The sequence below is a fragment of the Salvelinus namaycush genome, chromosome 39 (assembly GCF_016432855.1).
Source record: "Salvelinus namaycush isolate Seneca chromosome 39, SaNama_1.0, whole genome shotgun sequence".
NCBI classification, from domain to species: Eukaryota; Metazoa; Chordata; class Actinopteri; order Salmoniformes; family Salmonidae; genus Salvelinus; species Salvelinus namaycush.
In genome coordinates, this window is record NC_052345.1 from 21,689,384 (window position 1) to 21,713,868 (window position 24,485).

The following is a 24,485-nucleotide window of genomic DNA, read 5'->3' on the forward strand; positions in this document are numbered from 1 at the left end:
GTTTTAGGATTTGTTTTGTGTTATTGTCCAGATTGAAGGTTATCACTCACCAGATTAAGTAGTGCTAATATTTTAGTCTAATTTAGCAGATATTTCGAATATTATGTTTTATCTTGAGGTGCTCTACATAAATCCCTTCAGTCCGCCATTACCCTTACGTTACCTTTACGTCATACGTCAGCATGAACACTTACTTGCCCCGTTCTCTCTCACAGCGACCCTCGGCTTTGAATAGCACTGCTCTAGTCTCTTCGGGGTTGTGAGGTCAAATCCCACCGTGCCATTTTGTGAAAATTTAGGCAATGAAATATCAACTATGCAAAAGCTAAAACTAAACAGATTTAATCAACATACGGGGCAACAGAATGGCACTGTCACATACACTGCATTCAGAAAGTATTCATACCCCTTGACTTATTCCACATTTTATTGTGTTACAGCCTGAATTCAAAATGGATGAAATATTTTTTTCTCTCACAATATCCCATAATGATAAACTGAAAACATGTTTTTAGACTTTTTTGCTAATTTATTGAAAATGAAATACATAAATATCTCATTTACATATGAATTCACACCCCTGAGTCAATACTTTGTAGATGCACGTTTGGCAGCGATTACAGATGTCTTTCTGGGTAAGTCTCTAAGAGCTGGATTGTGCAACATTTGCCCATTATTCTTTTCAAGCTCTGTCCAATTTTCATAGATTTTCAAGCAGATTTAATTCAAAACCGTAACTCGGCCACTCAGGAACATTCACTGTCTTCTTTGTAAACAACTCCAGTGAAGATTTGGCCTTGTGTTTTACATTATTGTTCTGCTGAAAGGTGAATTCATCTCCCAGTGTCTGGAGGAAAGCAGAATGAACCAGGTTTCTTCTAGGATTATGCCTGTGCTTAGCTCCATTTGTAACGGTTTTCTTCTGTGGAAGAAGGAGAGGACCAAAGCGCAACGTGATTAGTGTTCATCATGTTTAATAAAAGACAATAAACTGAACACTTCCAAAATACAAAACAATCAAACGTGAAAACCGAAACAGTTCTATCTGGTGCAGACACACAAAGACTGAAGACAACCACCCACAAAACCCAACACAAAACAGGCTACCTAAATATGGTTCCCAATCAGAGACAACACAAAACACCTGCCTCTGATTGAGAACCATATCAGGCCAAACACAGAAATAGGAAAACATAGAAATACAAACATAGACTGCCCACCCCAACTCACGCCCTGACCATACTAAATAAAGACAAAACAAAGGAAATAAAGGTCAGAACGTGACAGTACCCCCCCCCAAGGTGCGGACTCCGGCAGCAAAACCTGAACCTATAGGGGAGGGTCTGGGTGGGCATCTGTCCGCGGTGGCGGCTCTGGCGCTGGACGTGGACCCCACTCCACCATTGTCTTTGTCCGCTTTCTTAGCGTCCATTGAGCGGCGACCCTCGCCGCTGAACCTTGGCCTGGGAACCCTAATAAAGGGCCCCACCAGACTGAGGAGCGCCTCTGGACTGAGGAAACTCCTCCGGACTGAGGGGCAGCTCCGGACTGAGGGGCAGCTCCGGACTGAGGGGCAGCTCCGGACTGAGGGGCAGCTCCGGACTGAGGGGCAGCTCCGGACTGAGGGGCAGCTCAGGACTGAGGGGTAGCTCAGGACTGAGGGGTAGCTCATGACTGAGGGGTAGCTCATGACTGAGGGGTAGCTCATGACAGAGGTAGCTCATGACAGAGGTAGCTCCGGACTGAGGGGCAGCTCCGGACTGAAGGGCAGCTATGGACTGAAGGGCAGCTCCGGACTGAAGGGCAGCTCCTGACTGGCGGGCGGCTCCGGCGGCTCCTGACTGGCGGGCGGATCCGGCGGCTCCTGACTGACGGACGGCTCTAGCGGCTCCTGACTGACGGACGGCTCTAGCGGCTCCTGACTGACGGACGGCTCTAGCGGCTCCTGACTGACGGACGGCTCTAGCGGCTCCTGACTGACGGACGGCTCTAGCGGCTCCTGACTGACGGACGGCTCTAGCGGCTCCTGACTGACGGACGGCTCTGACGGCGCTGGACAGACGGGCGGCTCAGACGGCGCTGGACAGACGGGCGGCTCAGACGGCGCTGGACAGACGGGCGGCTCAGACGGCGCTGGGCAGACGGGCGGCTCAGACGGCGCTGGGCAGACGGGCGGCGCTGGACAGACGGAAGACTCTGGCCTGCTGAGGCGCACAGTAGGCCTGGTATGTGGTGCCGGAACTGGTGGTACCGGGCTGGGGACACGCACCTCTGGGCGAGTGCGGGGAGCAGGAACAGGGCATATTGGACCCTGGAGACGCACAGTAGGCTTGGTGCGTGGTGCCGGAACTGGTGGTACCGGACTGGGGACACGCACCACAGGGCGAGTGCGGGGAGCAGGAACAGGGCGTACAAGGCTCTGGAAGCCCAGGAAGCCTGGTGCGTGGTGTTGGCACTGGTGGTACTGGGCTGAGGACATGCACCTCAAGACGAGTGCGGGGTGCTGGAACTGGAGGCCTGGTGCGTGGAGAAGGCACCGGATAGACCGGACCGTGGAGACGCACTACAGGTCTCGAGCACCGAGCCTGCCCAACCTTACCTGGTTGAATGCTCCCCGTAGCCAGGCCAGTGCGGTGAGGTGGAATAGCCCGCACTGGGCTGTGCTGGCGAACCGGGGACACCATGCGTAAGGCTGGTGCCATGTACACCGGCCCGAGGAGACGCACTGGAGACCAGATGCGCTGAGCCGGCTTCATGGCACCTGGCTCGATGCCCACTCTAGCCCGGCCGATACGAGGAGCTGGGATGTATAGCACCGGGCTAAGCACGCGTACTGGGGACACCGTGCGCTCCACCGCATAACACGGTGCCTGACCAGTACGACGCTCTCCACGGTAAGCACGGGGAGTTGGCTCAGGTCTCCTACCTGGCTTAACACCACTCCCCGTGTGCCCTACCCCAAGAGATTTTTGGGGCTGCCTCTCGGGCTTCCTTGCCAGCCGTATTCCCTCGTAATGCCGGTTCCCTTTAGCTGCTGCCTCCGCTCTCCTGGTTGCCTCCACCTGTTCCCATGGGAGGCAATCCCTTCCAGCCAGGATCTCCTCCCATGTGTAGCAACCTTTGCCGTCCAGAATGTCCATTCCTCCTTATAGCGCTGCTCCTGCTGCTGCTGGCTGTTACCACGCTGCTTGGTCCTTTTTTGGTGGGTGGTTCTGTAACGGTTTTCTTCTGTGGAAGAAGGAGAGGACCAAAGCGCAGCGTGATTAGTGTTCATCATGTTTAATAAAAGACAATAAACTGAACACTTCCAAAATACAAAACAAACAAACGTGAAAACCGAAACAGTTCTATCTGGTGCAGACACACAAAGACTGAAGACAACCACCCACAAAACCCAACACAAAACAGGCTACCTAGATATGGTTCCCAATCAGAGACAACACAAAACACCTGCCTCTGATTGAGAACCATATCAGGCCAAACACAGAAATAGGAAAACATAGAAATACAAACATAGACTGCCCACCCCAACTCACGCCCTGACCATACTAAATAAAGACAAAACAAAGGAAATAAAGGTCAGAACGTGACATCCATTCCATTAAATTATTATCCCCCAAAATTTCCCAGTCCTTAAACTTAATCACCCTCCCGGATCCGGGATCCTCCTCATCAGAAACGCTGACTAGCATAGCCTAGCCTAGCGCCACAGGGAATATCATATAATATAATTTCATGAAATCACAAGTCCAATACAGCAAATGAAAGATAAACATCTTGTGAATCCAGCCAACATGTCCAATTTTTAAAACGTTTTACAGCGAAAACACAATAGCGCAACACACAACGCCATTTTTTCCACCGCAAAGATAGCTTTCACAAAACCCACAAATAGAGATAAAATTAATCACTAACCTTTGAACAACTTCATCAGATGACAGTCTTATAACATCATGTTATACAATACATTTATGTTTTGTTCGAAAATGTGCATATTTATAGCTACAAATCCTGGTTTTACATTGGTGCCATGATCATAAATGGCACCAAAACAGCCAGAATAATTACAGAGAGCAACGTGAAATACATAAATACTCATCATAAAACATTTATGAAAAATACATGTTGTACAGCAAATGAAAGATAAACATCTTGTGAATCCAGCCAACATGTCCGATTTTTAAAATGTTTTACAGCGAAAACACAACTGTAACGGCTTCCGTCGGTAGAAGGAGAGGAGGAACAAAGCGCAGCGTGGTATGTATCCATATTTATTAGAATACTTCTTGAATACGAACAAAACAATAAAACAAACGAAAACCAACGAAGCTACAGTCCTGAACGAGAGAACATAAAACACATGAACGCACGAACAGGAACAATCACCCACAAACAAACAGTGAAAACAGGGTACCTTAATATGGTTCCCAATCAGAGACAATGACAAACACCTGCCTCTGATTGAGAACCACATCAGGACAATTGACAAACCCAACATAGAAACACAAAACATAGAATGCCCACCCAGCTCACGTCCTGACCAACTAAACAAAGGAAATGAGGTCAGGAATGTGACAACAACATATATTTATGTTAGCTCACCACAATAGCCCAAAACACAACGCCATTTTTTCACCGCAAAGATAGCTTTCACAAAACCCACAAATAGCGATAAAATTAATCACTAACCTTTGAACAACTTCATCAGATGACAGTCTTATAACATCATGGTATACAATACATTTATGTTTTGTTCGAAAATGTGCATATTTATAGCTACAAATCCTGGTTTTACATTGTGAACATGGCACAAAAATGGTCCAAATTGTCCGGAGAAATTTTGGAGAGTCACGTAATCTAACTCATCAAAACTCATCATAAACTTTGCTGAAAAATACATGTTGGACATATAATTAAAGATACACTGGTTCTTAATGCAACCGCTGTGTTAGATTTTTAAAAATAACTTTAGTAAAAAGCACAGCATACAATAATCTGAGACAGCGCTCAGCCATTCTCCGCCATGTTGGAGTCAACATATTCAACAAAAATACGAAATAACATCATAAATATTCTCTTACCTTTGATGAACTTTCATCAGAATGCAGTGCCAGGAGTCCTAGTTCCACAATAAATCGTTGTTTTGTTTTAGAATGTCCATTTCTTCTGTCGAATTAGCAACTTTGGCTAGCATAGTGGTGCTCACGTGTCCATGAAAGTTTGGCGCATGGAACGAAAAATTCCAAAAGTCATAATAAAAGTCGAATAAACTGGTCAAACTCAGTTGAAAATCCATCTTTAGGATGTTTTTCTCGTATGTATCCAATAACGTCCCAGACGGAGCATTTCTTCGTGTCTACCTAACGCATTGCAGAAAAAATACTGCCAATATGGCTGACCTGTCACTCCAAAAGCTCTCATTCGGTCCCACATCAGGCTAGACACCTCATTCAACGTTCTACTGCCTGTTGACATCTAGTGGAAGGCGTATGAAGTGCATACATATCCATAAATACAAGGTAATTGAATAGGAGCAGCCCTTCACAGAGACCCGTTTCAGAATTTTCACTTCCTGTTTGGAAGTTTGACTGCCAAATGAGTTCTGTTTTACTCACAGATATAATTCTAACAGTTTTAGAAACTTCAGAGTGTTTTCTATCCAATAGTAATAATAATATGCATATCATATGATCTAGAACAGAGTACGAGGCCGTTTAATTTGGGCACTATTTTTTCCCAAAGTGGAAATGGCGCCCCCTATTAAGAAGAAGTTAACGATTACAAGCATACCTGATGCAGCCACCACTATGCTTGGAAAAATGGAAATTGGCACTCAGTAATGTGTTGTATTGCATTTGCCACAAACATAACACTTTGCCAAAATTGTATTCTTTACAAGCCTCCTTCTTTTCACTCTGTCAATTAGGTTAGTATTGTAGAGTAACTGCAATATTGTTGACCCATCCTCAGTTTTTCCTATTACAGCCATTAAACTCCATAACTGTTTTAAAGTCACCCATGGCCTCATGGTGAAATCCCTGAGAGGTTTCCTTCCTCTCCGGCAACTGAGTTAGGAAGGACGCCTGTATCTTTGTATTGACTGGGTATATTGATTTTTTATTGTAATTGTATTTAACCTTTATTTCACTTTAAGTTGATACACCATCCAAAGAGTAATTAATAACTTCACCATGCTCAAAGGGATATTCAATGTCAGATTTTTTTGTACCCGTGTACCAATAGGTTCCCTTCTTTGCAAGGCATTGGAAAACCTCCCTGGTCTACACAGAGTCCATGCAACATATTTTGTGACTTGTTAAGAAAATGTTTACTCCTGAACTTATTTAGGCTGGCCATAACAGCATTTCAGCTTTTTTCAGCATTTTTTATGAATTTGTAAAAAATTTGAAAAACATAATTCCACTTGGACATTATGGGGTATTGTGTGTTGGACAGTAACCAAAAAATCTAAAATATTTTAAATTCAGGCTGGAACACAACAAAATGTGGAAAAAGTAATCTCCTTATCTTCTGCCTTAATAATGCAAACTAAGGAAAAACTCTGGATACAGATGCTAGAGAAAAGCAGAGACCAGACGCTTCTTGCGTTTTTTCTTAAGAAGTATTACGTGAATTCGGGCCCAGATGTTTTCCTCAAGAAAAAAACAGATGGAACAGGCGGTATCTCCACGGGGCTTTATTATAAGCCTTCTATTTCTCCAGTCCAGAGGAGACAAAGACATCCACTCTCCATCACACATAAATGGTGTCGATTACAAAACCCACTGGCTGATGCGGAATTGCAGCACACCCAGAGGTGTCATGCTGCTCAGATTTGTACTGTTTCTTAATTTTTCAGATGTTAAATGAATTACTAAACGTCATTTTTAAGCCCACGTTTGATCACAATTATTTATAAAAAGAAGATCTGTCAGGGTTTATTCCAAGGTGCACCACGGAGCAAAGGTATGCTAGGCAGGACACTAGATTCTCTAATGTGTGCATACACTATCATCAGTGGAGGGGGAGAGAGAGTGTCGAGTAACACACACAGCGTTTGATTTGATTTTAGCTGCCAGTGATGGGCAGGACTCCCAGGAGGTATGTTTGTAAATTAATTTGATTAAGCTATGTTAGCCTATTGATTCCTTTTTGATTAATAAATAAAACCGTTTGTGTTTTTCTGTAATACCTAGCAATTTTATCAAGTTGGCTTTAACTAGCCAGCTAGATAGGTTCCCAATCTCCCAACCTCATAACTAGCTACCAAGCCATTTCAAGCTATCAATCAAGTTAAGAGTAGCTTGTCTTAGTATCTTAGCTGGCATGCTTGCTGGCTAGACTTTAGAAAATACCAAAAGTGCTTTAATTCTTGGGTTATGATAGTATATACCAGTGTGGCAGCTGTACTAAACTACTAAGGGCATAAACGTTGTTAAATAATCAATGTGGATCATTCATTTAAATGACAATTGAACAGGTGAAGACCTATGCTTAGATAACCTATGCAGAACAATAGATAGAAATATGTGCCTGTAGGATCTCTTGGAGATCAGAGGGGAGATGTACTGTACACAGAGACATTGGCATCTGGACCTGTGGCTGTCTTGATTGGATTGTCGCCATGTGTGAACCGGTATTGTGGTTGTGAGAGCCGCTGACAGTTTTCAATGCATCGATGCCACAGTAGAAGCCATATTCTTTTTAGGTGTTCTAGTGCCGATTATAAAAGGAATGCTGAGTTTCTATGGTGATGTGGGAAAGTCAAAGTACAACGACTCAGAGCCGATCTAGTTGATGCTTGCGTTCAAGTCGTTATCACATGAATGTGAAGCTCATAACAGAAGTCTATTAGCGACTTTAAACACTTTATTGAAAATGTGGGTGCCACTTTAAACGGAGTACAACTTATAAAGGCTTTCTATGGCACCTCACTCCCGCCAGATTGTTCCCCGTCAGCCCTGGAATTTTAACCGGCAACCCTTTGTTTACTGGCCTGCCTGAGGCTACTGCCTCATAAAAAAATAAACACATTTTGGTCCCACTTTAAACAAAGAATAATTTATAAAGGCTTTATATAGCATGCATAAAGATAACGGCTTCATAAGCACTACACAAATGCTTCACAAATCATCTATAAGCGTATGTCATACCCTATGAATGCTGTAGAATGTTAGATTCGGCAATTCACCATACTGTGGGAATTGTTATGTACCCTTTATACACAATTCATAGAGTATGACATAGGCTTATAGAGGATTTGTGAAGCATTGTTGTAGTGCTTAGGAAGCCTTTATAAATTATACTTTGTTTAAAGTGGGACCAAAATGTATTTTGTTTTTATGAAGGCAGTAGCCTCAGGACAGTAAACAAAGGGTAGACGGGGAACAATCTGCCGGGAGTGAGGTGCCACCTACTGCCGCTATGCCATTGAGTAAGGCACTTAATACATAAACTGCTCCAGGGTGCTCCTCTTCAGCTGACCCTGTGTTGACCCTGTGCTGCTTCTAGGCTCTCATGTAAGTGTATGTTCACATGCCCGAAGGGGTTGGTAAAAAAACAAACATAATACAGCAAAGACACATTTCCATTTTACAATAACAGTTGTATTGTATTTTATTATGAAATGCTTACTTAAATGTAGACTCAGCGAAGTGACATTGCCACGAGCGGCACCGCAGATATTGAGATGAGCAAGACGCAAGACTTCGCTCTAACACAGTCACACAGTATCTGCGCATGTGCACGGGTTCGCGTCACTCTGTTCAGAACAGCGGAGAAGTCGAGCCTCGCGCTTCAACGTTCTTAATTGTTGTGGAAATGTACCCTCTGTGCTGTTTACTTTCTGCATCTACTGTACGTCATTACACTGAGTCTGCATTTAATGTACTGAAAGGTCAGACACAAAGGTCCTGTGTAACCTCTTACATATACAGTGGGGTCCGGAATTATTGGCTCCCTTGATAAAGATGAGCAAAAAAAGACTGAATAAAATAAGTTATACAAATACTGAGCTATAAACGTTAAAGTATATTATTATATACTAATACAATTGCTCAGAGAACTAGATTTTGTTCAACAAGTAATAAAACATATCTCAAAAAGATTGGGTCAAACTGACTGTACCCACTATTATCAATACCGCAGCACCCTCCTAACACTGAGCCGTTTTCTAAAATGTTTTATGAGATTGGAGAACACATTGGGAGGGATATTGGACCACATTGGGAGGGATATTACACCTCCATCCAGAATCTTTCCAGATCCTTGATATCCTTCATCTGCGCTTATGGACTCCTGTATGTATCTTTCTGTAACTAAAAGCTCTATAGGCCTATATGTTCCAATAAACAAATTATATATTTTTTGCCTGAAATAATTTTGTAATTATGAAATCCAGGGCCAAAAATCTGAAACAAAATGGAAATCTTTTACTAATTGATGTGGCTCATTTTCACTGACCTTCCTGTGAACTTTCCTGAAATAGTTTTTTTAGGATGTAAATCATCCTTACATGCACACACGCACACCGATACATCCTCACGCACGCTTACCAGTCACCACACGCACACATACTGTACTGTTCACCAACCACTAATACTACAGTTACTATCTAACACTTAATTACTGGTTATTACAACGGTTTATTGATTGCTCAATTTACATATATAATTGATAAAAAGTACATGGGGGCATACTGAAGTGAAACGAATGGTGACCTTTAGCTCACTTTGGTTTCTTCCGATAAACATACACGTTGCACTGTAGATTTTAACTTCTACAGCTTTATGTGTAAATAATTCATTTGAAAGACTATTATTTTAAAGTCCCATTGGCTGTTATGTTCACCCAAAATGTCCTTCATTTGAAAAGGGAGGAGTAAATGAACTACTTACGGAAAAACCTGTTGCTACTCTTTCCTACATAAGCAATAGCAAAGATTAAGCAAGAACTATTCCTCATTTCTACAGACAGATAGCTTCGGGAATGTCACACTTAGTCCACTGGACAAATTTTTGTCACCTTTGTAACATTGGCAAAGAGTGAGTATAGTGGAGGTTGTTCGGTGAACCATGCTCATGTGATGAGTAACCTTCGTAAGACCTGAAGATTTTCATTGGCTAGCTTTAGCTCAGCAGGCTAGCATAATATTGTCGTCTCAATTCACAACTCTACTGACAGATAGCTTCGGGAATTTTTCATTCAGGGCACCGGACCAAACTGTCAACATGGCTAACCTTGGTAGTAGAGCTGCCGAATTCTCCCTGTAGGACCGCCGGGAGATGTGACTTTGCATGAACCTTTTCATGTGTCTGGCTGCCCCCCCCCCCCCTCCTGGTCCTTGTGTACCCGAAAGGTTGCACATTTAACTTATTCTGTTTTATCCCATTTGAACTGTTCCAACCACTCAATTTATCATCAAGCCCTTGATTAGTTTGGGGGAGAAACAATGTTCCAACTTATTTGAAAGGACTGCGTAGTGAAAAGCAAAGTTGATGGAGCCCTAATGATGCTTCGATTAAGCTTCGATACACGGTCGGTCACATACACAGCAATATACTCCAAATGACCATTGCATTCCCATGATTATTATTAGAAAAATGTTCTCATTTTGACCTAAGGCTCACTGCTGAGAATACACTCTGGCCTAGAAAGCCCAAACCTTTGAGGCACCACAGCTGAAACCATTGCACAATTTGCAGCTTAACCCCGAGCCATAGAGGTCTCTGATCTTTCTCTACACTTCCTGCTTTCCATTGTGTGCGTGTAGGACACAGTGAAAAATACCAATGCATTGATCTTTTTTCCCTCTCTCGCAGCATTTTTTTCTTCATGAAATCAGGTCATCGGACCTATGAATTATAGATCCCTCTCCATGACAAACTCCGGCACTGACAACGTCGCATAGCTTTCTTTTTCCCTTCGGGTTGAACGCTTCTGTTCGGGATTTAGCGTGCCTGGTGCTTTCGCAAGCATCTTTGTAAATTGTTGTTCCATTAAGTCAACTCTTGGTTCAAAACACGGGGTCATTGGGAAGGGTAGGACACAGCATCTTCTCATTCCGTGTTACACTTCTTGGGTCGGGGCTCTCATCCTAAAAGCACTTTGTCATGCGGCAGGTGCTCTATACGTTTCACCACGCAACCACCAAAGTGCTCTAAAATACTCTGATCGGCTCCACTGAGGAGAACGCTGGGGTTTTGAAATGGAAGGTGAAACATGAGCTAGAGTAAAGGGGGTGACAATGGAGCTCCATTCAATATTCAGCACTCCATCCATCTAACTTTCCCTTTTTTCTTCCATTCATCTTTAAAAAAAAGCTCACTTTGAACTATTTCACTGGCCCATTTGTCTTCCCCTCCTTGCAGGATGCCTCTCCTGTTTGATCGCTCTTCTCCTCAACGTAGCTCCTCCTGGCCTTTCTGTTTCTCTCGGGCCCTCATTTTTTTAACTCTCTTTTTCATCTCCAACCAAACCTTGCTACTCCTCCTGGACTTCAACGACGTGCATGCGTGTGTGTCTGCTCCCAATTGCACGTGTGAGTGGGTGTGTGTCTCTCTCGGTTCCTCCACTTCTTACATCTGTGGTCAAACCATATGACAGAGAAGATGGCACCAAAGAACATGGCTGATGTTTTACATTCTCCCAACCAATTGTGCAATTTTGTTATTTTTTTTGTGTAACTTATTTTTTTACTTATTGTGTACATAATGTTGATGCTACTGTCTCTTATGATCGAAAATAACTTCTGGACATCAGAAAAGCGATTACTCACCGCGGACTGGAATAAACTTTTTCCTTTAATGAATCCGACGAGAAGGATATCCTGCTTTCACTGGAAGAGGCCCAGATCCACACCTTCTACGTGAAGAAAAGACACGCAGATCAGGGATCCTTCTGAGAATCCAGAGGCGAGCGAGCAAACTCCCATTCTCCTTGCTAACATGCAATCGTTGGAAAATAAAATTTATGACCTACTGTTAAGATTATCCTACCAACGGGACATTAAAAACTGTATCATCTTATGTTTCACAGAGACGTGGCTGAATGAAGAAACGGACAATATAGAGCTGGCGGGATATTCCATGCACCGGCAGAACAGAGACACTACCTCTGGTAAGACAAGGGAGTGGGAGTGTGTGTCTTTTTGTTAATAACAGCTGGTGCGCGATGTCTAATATTAAAGAAGTCTCGAGTTGCTCGCCTGGAGGTAGAGTACCTTATGATAAGCTGTTGACCACACTATCTACCAAGAGAGTTCTCATCTGTATTATTCGTAGCCGTCTATTTACCACCACAAAGCGAAGTTGGCACTAAGACCGCTCTCAACCAACACTATAAGGCCATAAGCAAAGACGAAAATGCTCACCTAGAAGCGACGCTCCTAGTGGCCGGAGACTTTAATGCAGGCAAACTTAAATCAGTTTTACCACATTTTTACCAGCATGTCACATGTGCAACTATGGGAAAACAGGGCTGTAGTGGAGCGGGTTGAGAGTTTCAAGTTCCTTGGTGTCCGCATCACCAACGAACTATCATGGTCCAAACATACCAAGACAGTCGTGAAGAGGGCACGCCAAAACCTTTTCCCCCTCAGGAGACTGAAAAGATGTGTCATTGGTCCCCAGATCCTCAAAAGGTTCTACAGCTGCACCATCGAGAGTATCCTGACCGGTTGCATCACTGCCTGGTATGGCAACATCTTGGCATCTGACTGTAAGGCGCTACAGAGGGTAGTGCGAATGGCCCAGTACATCACTGGGGCCAAGCTACCTGCCATCCAGGACCTAAATAATAGGTGGTGTCAGAGGAAAGCCCATAAAATTGTCAGAGACTCCAGTCACCCAAGTTATAGACTGTTTTCTCTGCCACCGCACGACAAGCGGTACCGGAACGTCAAGTCTAGGACCAAAAGGCTACTCAGCAGCTTCTACCCTCAAGCCATTGGACTGCTGAACAATTCATGAAAATCGCCACCGGACAATTTACATTGACCCCCCCCTTGTACACTGCTGCTACTCGCTGTTTGTTTGTTACCTATGCATAGTCACTTCGCCCCCACCTACATGTACAGATTACCTCAACTAGCCTGTACCCCTGCACACTGACTCGGTACCGGTGCCCCCTGTATATAGCCTCGTTATTCTTATTGTTACTTTTTATTTTAGCCTACTTAGTAAATATTTTCTTCTTCTTGAACTGCACTGTTGGTTAAGGGCTTATAAGTAAGCATTTCACGGTAAAGTCTACACTTGTATTCGGCACGTGGCAAATAAAGTTTGATTTGATGTGGAGAGAGGTGAGGTAATGGGACCTAAATTGGGTGGCTGGGGGCTGTAGGAGAGGCATCTGGGACATAGGCCTACTGTTGTAGACAGGCTGGGCTGATATCTGTACAGACTTCCCCACCATACCACAGGCTATTGTCCCTAAGGGATGGGAATGTTCTCGATCTGCCATACATAATCTCTCATCTGTTGGACACAATGAGAGTATGTTGCCTTCTTAGTTGGACATGATAGGAATCCACCCTTTTTTTTCTTTTTTTTTTCCGCCTAAAATGACATAACCAAATATAACTGCTCAGGACCTGAAGCAAGGATATGCAAATTCTTGATACCATTTGTGGAAATGTGAAATTAATGTAGGAGAATATAACCTCTACTGCTTCTCTCTCCCGGATCCGGGATCCTCCTCATCAAAAAAGCTGACTAGCATAGCCTAGCGGGACAGGGATATCATATAATATAATTTCATGAAATCACAAGTCCAATACAGCAAATGAAAGATAAACATCTTGTGAATCCAGCCATCATTTCCGATTTTTAAAATGTTTTACAGCGAAAACACAATATGTATTTATATTAGCTAACCACAATAGCCAAACACACAACGGCATGTTTCCACCACAAAGGTAGCTTTCACAAAACCCACAAATAGAGATAAAATGTATCACTAACCTTGAACAACTTCATCAGATGACAGTCTTATAACATCATGTTATACAACACATTTATGTTTTGTTCGAAAATGTGCATATTTATAGCTACAAATCCTGGTTTTACATTGCAGCCACCATCACAAATAGCACCAAAGCAGCCAGAATAATTACAGAGAGCAACGTGAAATAAATAAATACTCATCATAAAACATTTATGAAAAATACATGGTGTACAGCAAATGAAAGATAAACATCTTGTGAATCCAGCCAATATTTCCGATTTTTTAAAAGTGTTTTACAGCGAAAACACAATATAGAATTATATTAGCTCATCACAATAGCCAAACACACAACACCATTTATCCACCGCAAACATAGCTTTCGCAAAAACCAGCAATAGATATAAAATTAATCACTAACCTTTGGACAACTTCATCAGATGACAGTCTTATAACATCATGTTATACAATACATTTATGTTTTGTTCGAAAATGTGCATATTTAGAGCTGCAAATCGTGGTTATACATTGTGAATACGTAGCAACAATTCACCAAAATCTCCGGAGATATTTTGGACAGTCACCTAATCTAATCAAAGAACTCATCATAAACTTTACTAAAAAATACATGTTGTACAGCAAATGAAAGATACACTGGTTCTTAAAACTTCTTATGGCTGCAGCCCGGTGTCGGTACACTTATGACAACAGCCAGCTCAAGTGCAGGGCGCGAAATTCAAAAGATATTTTTTTAAAATATTTAACTTTCACACATTAACAAGTCCAATACAGCATATGAAAGGTACACATCTTGTGAATCCAGCCAACATGTCCGATTTTTTAAAATGTTTTACAGCGAAAACAGCACGTATATTTATGTTAGCTCACCACCAAATACAAAAAAGGACAGACATTTTTCACAGCACAGGTAGCATGCACAAAGCCAACCTAACTAACCAAGAACCAACCAAACTAACCAACAAACAACTTCATCAGATGACAGTCTTATAACATGTTATTCAATAAATCTATGTTTTGTTCGAAAAATGTGCATATTTCAGGTATAAATCATAGTTTACATTGCAGCTACAATCAGAAATTGCACCGAAAGCAGCCAGAATAATTACAGACACCAACGTCAAATACCTAATTACTCATCATAAAACATTTCTGAAAAATACATAGTGTACAGCAAATGAAAGACAGGCATCTTGTGATTCCAGACAATATTTCCGATTTATTAAGTGTTTTACAGCGAAAACACAATATAGCGTTATATTAGCTTACCACAATAGCCAGAAACACAAGCCATTTCGCAGCAGTAAAAGTTAGCGATCGTAACAAACCAGTAAAATATATATAATTTTTGACTAACCTTGATATGCTTCATCAGATGACAGTCCTATAACATCAGGTTATACATACACTTATGTTTTGTTCGAAAATGTGCATATTTAGAGCTGAAATCAATGGTTATACAGTGTGCTAACTTAGCTACTTTTTCCACAACGTCCAGATATTTTTCTGACACTTTTTCTGACACACATATTCTGACCAAATAGCTATTCATAAACATAACAAAAAAATACATGTTGTATAGGAAATGATAGATCCATTAGTTCTTAATGAAATCGCAGTGTTAGAATTCTAAAAAATAACTTCATTACGACATCCAGCTTCGGTATAGCTAGAGTACCCAAAAGTTGGGCGCCGACGACTACTTCACATGTACGACAGATATATGAAATAGCATCATAAAATGTTTCTTACTTTTGCTGATCTTTCATCAGAATGTTGGACAAGGGGTCCTTTGTCGGGAACAATCGTTGTTTGGATTTAGAACGGCCACTTTCCCTCTTGAATTAGCAAGCACACTAGCCAAGTGGCACGAAGCTCTCCATCGTCAACAAAGTCAGAGAACGGAACACGGCAAAACTCCCGAAAAAATTTAAATAATCTGATTAAACTATATTGAAAAAACATACTTTACGATGATATGGTCACATGTATCAAATAAAATCAAAGCCGGAGATAGTAGTCGCCTATAACGGCAGCTAAACAGAAGGCAAATCCAGGTACCTCCTCGCGCTCTCCAGAAAACCGGAAATGGGGAACACGTCATACAAAGAGCTTGTATTCCACTTCAGACCAAGATAAACACTCAATTTCTTCTCCGCCTCTTGACATCCAGGGGAAGGTCTATGAAGTGCATGTATACTAATACGTATCATGCCCATTTATAGGCAGGAAGTAGAACAGAGCCTCGATTTCAGACTTTCCACTTCCTGGTCAGGAAGTTTGTGCCAAATGAGTTCTGTTTGACTCACAGATATAATTCAAACGGTTTTAGAAACTAGAGAGTGTTTTCTATCCAATAGTAATAATAATATGCATATTGTACGAGCAAGAATTGAGTACGAGGCCGTTTGAAATGGGCACCTTTTATCTGGCTACTCAATACTGCCCCTGCAGCCCAAACAGGTTAATGCAACCGCTGTGTTAGATTTTTAAAAATAACTTTACCACAACATACAGCATGCGTTATTGTGAGACAGCGCTCACCTATTCTCCGCGGTGTTGGAGTCAACATATTACACAGAAATACGAAATAACATCCTAAATGTTGTCTTACTTTTGCTGTTCTTCCATCAGAATGTTGTGCAAGGAGTCCTAGGTCCAGAATAAATCGTTGTTTGGTTTTAGAATGTCCATTTCTTCTGTCGAATTAGCAACTTTGGCTAGCCATGTGGCGCGAACATGCCCATCATCTCTTGACGCATGTAACGAAAAATTCCAAAATTCCCAATAAACGTTGAATAAACTGATCAAACTCGGTTGAAAAATCCTTTGGATAGGCAAGCCCTGACACAGAGCCTCGTTTTCAGATTTTTCACTTCCTGTATGGAAGTTTGCTGCCAAATGAGTTCTGTTTTACTCACAGATATAATTCAAACAGTTTTAGAAACTTCAGAGTGTTTTCTATCCAATAGTAATAATAATATGCATATTGTATGATCTAGAACAGAGTACGAGGTCGTTTAATTTGGGCACAATTTTTTCCAAAGTGAAAACAGCGCCCCCCTATTCACAAGAAGATAACATAGATCTGGTAAAAGATAATACAAAATAATATTTTTTTTTGTCCCATCTTTGAAATGCAAGAGAAAGGCCATAATTTATTATTCCAGCCCAGGCACAATTTAGATTTTGGCCACTAGATGGCAGCAGTGTATGTGCAAAGTTTTAGACTGGTCCAAAATGTTGTATCAAGACTGCCCAAATGTGCCTAATTAGTTTATTAATAATTGTTCAAACAATAACATGGTATTCTTTCACTGTAATAGCTACTGTAAATTGGACAGTGCAGGTAGATTAATAATTTAAGCTTTCTGCCAATATCCGATACATCTATGTCCTGGGAAATGTTCTTGTTACTTACAACCTCATGGTAATCGCACTAGCGCACATTAGCTCAACGGTCGCGAGGGTGGGACACCGATCTGTAGAGATCCTTAAGAGGTAAAACTGGTGTCAACCAAATCTAGGCCTTGTTTTCATAAGAGACTAGTTTGGTTGTGTGGGGTTTTAGGAAAATACTATGCTCTGATTTCTCAACACACAAGACTTTCCAATATGTTAAGTCTAACCGAAAAGGAATAAACACAATTATAGTCCGATTACTATCGTGTGAATTCTCCAGTACAAGACACAAGGTTGACAGCTATTTGCACTCAGAGCAAAATTTCACTTGTGCCACCTTGCCATAACAGCTGGTAGCCCATCACCTCTGAGCCAAATACTTTACAGTACCATCATTTTGGGGCAAATATTTTTTTTTTATTCGTTTAACATGGCTCCAGGATCCATATCTGAAAGTATTATAAATGATATTTCTTCCAAGCCATGAATAATTCAAAAGGTTCATCTAGGTGATGCTTGTGAACACTGCCGGCCCATCTGGGTCTAACAAGATTTGATGATAGTGTGCTACACTCCAGAACACCCGTTTCCAGCCAGCCAGCCAGGCACCACTTTTGCTAGATCCTTTAGAGAGGAGCTGTTTTGAATAATGGCCTGACCTATAAAAAAGGCACTACGCGGATTCCCAATTGTGCCGAAGATATGATCCCTGTACAAGTGTTACCCATAATTCAATACTCTAAACGACTGCATGCCACTTACCAAAACAGTGTGTAGCACTGATTATAGTCGATTTTTATCAAGAATGTCAACTAACCAGTTCATCAGGGACATACTATAGGATGTCTGTTTAAGACATAATTTGTCTGCAAAACAGCACAGAACTTTACAAAAAAACACCTTAATACTCACAAACGCTTTCACCGTTGAGTCCATTTTGTTTTTCCAACATCCTACATTTATTAAAAAAGCAAACCATTTGTCCCATCTTTAACAAATCATCTTACAAAGAAAGAAAGGCATACAAATCAACAGGCTGTGTTCTAGCAGCATCCAAACGCTGGACTTCCCAGAAATAACCCTTTATATGTATATAGTATTTATATCTCATCTCTTGCCAACTATACAGACATTGCCAATAAGGAGCCATTCATCTTTTTTAGTGCAGAAAGGATCAAAATACTCAATATTAAAATAAACAATTTGGAGGGTAAATTTAAATAAGAGTGTTAAATACAAGACACTTTCTCTAAAGTACTGTACAAAGACCATCAAACACACTTTGGCATTGGAAATACATCATTCGTACACTTGGTGGTACCTTATGTACCTGCAAGTGTTCAGGATCGACTGCATAAGAATACTTTTCTCTGTGGCAAAAAGAAAAAGGTAATAACATCATGGTAGACATCATTAGTGAGAGTGGTGGACAAGGTGTGGGGTTGGAAAAGGGACTACAACAACAGAAAAGACTACAGTATCCATACACCACTGGTTAAAGTCAGGCACGTTTAAAATAAACACTTCCAAGTAATCCGATACAACCGCAATTTCGACAACACCACAATCAGTGCTAACCATTAATAACAGTTTTGTGACTATCACCATATTTATTGCTAGGACAATTTCATTTTTTTTTGTTCAAAAGTGGAGTATTTACAAAACTTATACAAGAACCTTGTAACACCTTAGTTATTTCCTGGTTGTTATATAATGCATTAAAAGTCAAGGTAAAGTTGAGTAAACTTGTTTACTGAGGGAACCGATAAGTTTACACTTGCCTTATTCGGCAAAAGAATATAGATTTCACATAAGTTACATTCATTTTTTTTTTTTTTTTTTGAAATTCACATGTTCCTTCCTATAACCAAATAGCCAAAAACATGAGATCTGCAGCATTCTTCCCTTCCTCGCCTTTATCTTAACCTTCTATAAATGTATCCCTTTACCCTCCCCCGGCCCCTTGGTATATTTACACTAATTCATGTTGTGGTTTTGATTTCAAAACAATGCTACTAGCATTAGCACGCTAACTCGCACTCATGCGATGGCTATTCACTTTGAATCACCGTAGCCATCGTCGCTCTTGACATGCCACCGGCTCAGGTAATGTGGAGTTAACGGCCATGTTGCAGTGTGTGTCAGTGTTTTTTGTTGTCGTTGCTCAGGGCTTCTTGTTGTCGACCGAGTGTAGGAACCACTCGCTGAACCTCCTGAGCTGGGCGGCTGCCGTTTGGCTCTCCTCGTGCAGACGCATGTTGTCCTGACGCAAGTGCTGGACCTGCTCCTGCAACATGGCCTTGTCCTCTTGCTCCTGTGGAGAGGGAACACACACACTCCGGTTATTACGCAACCTGGCGTGATGACATTGGCTATACATATGATCACCATTTGGCACAGTAGACAACATTTGGCTTCATTGTGACACAATTGTCCGGTTGTACACTGCTTTTCTGAATGAGAATACAAAATATAACCAGATGACAAGCAACCGGTCTCTGTTATAGCCAGGTAAAAATGTATGTTATATGACGACGTCACCACATCATGGGCAAGCAATCGTATTCTTGCTGTTTATCTGGTCAGATAAAGACATATTTTTCTGGATGCTGAAAAGACTGACATCCTTTTACAATCAGTATTCCACCTGACCATGACGACTGGTTTCGCTGGGGTTGTATGATTTACAACATACACCGACAGAGAAGCGTACATTTTTAAAACAACAGCTAATTGCACAGACCATTTTAGTATATCGTAGTAGTATACTGATTCATGCGTTCGCCGCGCATCCCTTTGGATAAAAGTAATTAGCTAAATTACCATGTTATTGTTGTTATACATGCTAAAGTGATTCACTGGGCACGTTACCGATGTGCTTCGGGGAGTTGACTATACCTTTCGTAGGTCGAACTGAAGCTGTCTGAGGATCTCTTCCAGTTGGATGACTTTGCCAGTGAGCCGAGCAGGAGAGCCATCCCTATATAGAGATAGAGAGAGACAGGCTTCTTTAAAGTTTTGCGAGTCTACAGAGCAGTCTATAGAAATGGACCTGTCACGATCTTCGTCGGGCGAAAGAGAGGAGGACCAAGACGCAGCGTGGTGAGTATTCATTTTAATAGAATACTTGAACAAAACCAAAAAAACAAACGACGACAAAACAGTCCCGTAACGTGAACACAAGAACACATAAAACAGGAACAATAACCCAGAACCCACAATACAAAAAACAGGCGACCTAAATATGGTTTCCAATCAGAGACAACGAGAAACACCTGCCTCTGATTGAGAACCATATCAGGCCAAACGCATAGAAACAGACAAACTAGACATACAACATAGAATGCCCACTCATATCACACCCTGACCAAACAAAACATAGAAACAAACAACGCAAACTATGGGCAGGGCGTGACAGGACCTCTTCGTTATGTCTGTCTTTATTGGTATATGCTTTTATACAGCATCAATTAGACCACTCTTTGAAGTGGAGTATAACTACTGACAAAAAACAGCATTGTTTACTAGCTAACTTCAGGTGTGACCAGGTCACTGACTTAAAACATATTTAAGTGTTGTAGGTCCACACTCAAGGTCATTTATGTGAAGTGAAGGTCATTTATGAAAATGTTTATAGTTATTAGTTCATTTTTAAAAGGTTCTATGCAGTTGTATTTATCTCCAAATAACATTTTCTGGTTAACAATTAAGCACCTTACTGTGATTGTTTTCAATTTAAAATAGTCAAAAATAAACAAAAATAGCTTCTTAGCAAAGAGCAATTTTTCAAGGAAGGACTGCTAGGACTGTCTGGGAGAGGTCTGAGTGGGGAGGAGAAAACTGAAAACGAGCTGTTATTGGCAGAGAGGTTTGGAACTCTTTATTATTGGTCTATTAACTAATTTGTGTTGACACCAGGCAGGCCAAAACTCCATCCGACCAAAACAGGCTAAAATGTTAGGCAGTCTTTCAAAAAGCTCTTACACTAGAAAGGCATTATCATATTTTTCACAGTATTACTCCAACCACAATGTGATTTTTTTTAAAACACACACACACACAGAGAGAGAGGGATAAATCACATTTTTGACTACACTGGGGCTTTAATCGGAATCTTTTGATCATAAAAGTTATTCCTTTAGAGGAGGATGAACAATATTTCGGGATTCATGCTATTGTCAGTGCATTCAGTCAGTAAGTAGTGTTAAACATACACATATGTAAGACCTTCAATAACTAAATCCCCTTCTCTACTAAGTCAAGCTCCTTTAACTGCCTGCCCCCACCCAAAGGCGCAGTACACCTACCCTGCCTCCAGAGCGGCAGCCTCCGACGCAGCCACCCTTCGACTCAGCTCACGGGAGAGCTCCATGGCCTGCTGGGCCTGCTCCACATCCAACATGGGGCAGAGTGAACCCTGGTCCGCTGCTAAAAAGAAAACACACACACACACACTACTATTAAAGCGGCAATATGTAACTTTTTGGGGGTAGATCTGTTCTATGTGCTCTATTTCTATGCATCCCATTCTTACGTTTCGTTTTTGCGACTTTTACTTCGTTTTGCACACCAGCTTCAAATGGCTGAAAATAGTCAACCAAAAATATAAACGCAACATTCAACAATTTCAAACATTTTACTGAGTTACATTTCATATAAGGAAATCAACTGAACATTTTTTATTAATTAGGTCCCCAATCTATAGATTTCACAGACACAAAAAAAGGCAGAGGCGTGGATCAGAAAACCAGTCAGTATCTGGTGTGACCCCCATTTGCCTCATGCAGTGCGGCACATCTCCTTCGCATAGAGTTAATCAGGCGGTCGAATGTGGCCTGTGGAATGTTGTCCCATTCCTCTTCAATGGTTGCGTGAAGTCGCTGGATATTGCCGGGAACTGGAACACGCTGTCGTACACGTCAATCCAGAGCATCCCATACATGTCTGGTGAGTATGCAAGCCATGAAAGAACTGGGACATTTTCAGCTTCCAGGAATTGTGAACAGACATGGGGCCGTGCGCTATCATGCTGAAACATGAGGTGATGGTGGAGGATGAATGGCACGACAATGGGCCTCAGGGTCTCGTAATGGTCACTCAGTGCATTCAAATGGCCATTGATAAAATGCTTTGTTGTTGGTTGTCCGTAGCTTATGCCTGCCAATACCATAACCCCACTGCCACCATGGGGCACTCGGTTCACAACGTTGATATCAGCAAACCGCTTGCCCACACAACGCCATACAAATGGTCTGCGGTTGTGAGGCTGGTTGGACGTATTACCAAATTCTCTAAGACGACGTTGGAGGCGGCTTATGGTAGAGAAATGAACATTCTATTCTCTGACAACAGATCTGGTATACATTCCTGAAGTTAGCATGCCAATTGCATGGTCCCTCAAAACTTGAGACATCTGTGGCATTGTTTTGTATAATTTTAGAGTGGCATTTTATTGACCCCATCACAAGGTGCACCTGTGTAATAATCAGCTTCTTGATATGCCACACCTATCAGGTGGATGGATTATCTTGGCAAATGAGAAATGCTCACTAACATGGATGTAAACACATCTTTGCACAAAATTTGAGAGAAATAAACTTTTTGTGCGTATGGAACATTTCTGGGATCTTTTATTTCAGCTCATGAAACATGGGACCAAGACTTCACATTTTTGTTCAGTGTACAAAGTTTTTGGTTATGGAATATACATTTCACAGCAGTGTAGATGGTACAATGATTCTCTCCACTTGCTTGTTTTCTCACAAACTGAAATTAGTCAAAGTATTAGAATTTTAGCAACCAGGAAATGGCGGAGCGATTTCTGCATAGTGAACCTTTAGATCCCATGACACACATTTCGACTTCAATAATGTTCTGAACTGCTGGGAAACGCTAGATTGGAAGAGGAGAGCAGTTTAGGCGTGTTAATCAGGCGTGTTAGTGCTCGGCTGGAACAAACGTTAGCGGGAGAAAACATCACAACAGAAGAAGTGGTTGAGGTAACACCAGGCAGAGGCATTAGGCGGCTACAAGGTGGTAGAAGTACAGTGGTGGTAGTAGCTACTGTAGTGTTACAGAAATGCTCGTAAAAACCCTCATTTGATTTGGTTTCAACACTAAATCTAGTTGTGGAGGTCCCATAGCAGTAATAGCAAAAGCACCAACGGCAGTAAAGGCGAAAGAAGCTCTAATGCCAGTAACTAACTAGTGGTAGTAAAAGTCAAGGAATTCCAGTGAAGAGTAGAGCGCCTCGCTGAGCAAAATGTCATGTCACCTAGTGAGTCTTTCGGACAGTCTTTATCACACAGACGACTGGCATCCTTGTCGAGCTCCAGACCTGAAAACAGGAGACAGCACATCCCTCAGATACAGTTCAGCTACCCGCACTGTGTACAGTCCACTTTCAGTGCAAATAACCTACAGAAGAGCTTAAATGCTCCAAAAGCAATGTTCTAAGGAAAGGCACATTCTGGTGCAGCCCTTTTAAGCAGTCCAATCTTGCAACCATGAAGGTGGAGAGCATGACTAATAGGGAGTGATGTAGAGTAGGATGGATCCTGTGGAGGTGCTATGGTTAGCTCCCATCCCTAAAACTTTGCCAGAGTCTATTCTAAAAGCAATGGAGCTACTTTCTAATTTTCGCTACTTTAGCATATTTTTTATACTGAACGTTATCAGATCTTCAACAAAACCTAATATTAGATAAAGGTTCAAGATTCAGTATCAACAATATGCAAAAATAGAGAAAATCAGTAAGGGGCAAATACTTTTTCACTGCACTGTATATAACAACTGGATCCACTCTCTCGGTGGGTGAAGAGGGTTGCACGAGCAGGCTGGGGGGTTAAATATGAGAGCAAACTAGATTTCACACAGTTAAGGCCCCACTCACAGTATAATATACAGTGCCTTCAGACTGTATTCAGACCCCTTGACTTTTTCCACCTTTTGTTACATTACAGCCTTTTAAAATGGATACAAAAACTCAGCAATCTACACACAATAGCCCACAATGACAAAGTGAAAACAGGTTTAGACATTTTCACAAATGTATTAAAAATAAAAAACAGAAATACCTTATTTGCATAAGTATTTAGACTCTTTTCCATGAGACTCGAAATTGA

General features: G+C 41.7%; 1 protein-coding gene across 2 annotated transcripts in view; it reads right to left on the bottom strand.

Moving 5' to 3' along the window:
- Nucleotides 1-19,172: 19,172 nt before the first annotated feature.
- LOC120032530 (signal-induced proliferation-associated 1-like protein 2) overlaps nucleotides 19,173-24,485 on the bottom strand; it is a 94,991-nt gene continuing 89,678 nt past the window's right edge. The window contains exons 19-22 of one of the 2 annotated variants that reach the window (XM_038978669.1): nucleotides 23,636-23,698; nucleotides 21,669-21,789; nucleotides 20,260-20,341; nucleotides 19,173-19,675 (exon numbers count right to left, since the gene is read on the bottom strand). In XM_038978669.1, coding sequence (XP_038834597.1) covers nucleotides 19,526-19,675; nucleotides 20,260-20,341; nucleotides 21,669-21,789; nucleotides 23,636-23,698 — 416 coding nt within the window. In that variant the 3' untranslated portion in view covers nucleotides 19,173-19,525. The remainder of the gene's footprint in view (nucleotides 19,676-20,259; nucleotides 20,342-21,668; nucleotides 21,790-23,635; nucleotides 23,699-24,485) is intronic. The other variant, XM_038978670.1, reaches the window with a different exon arrangement.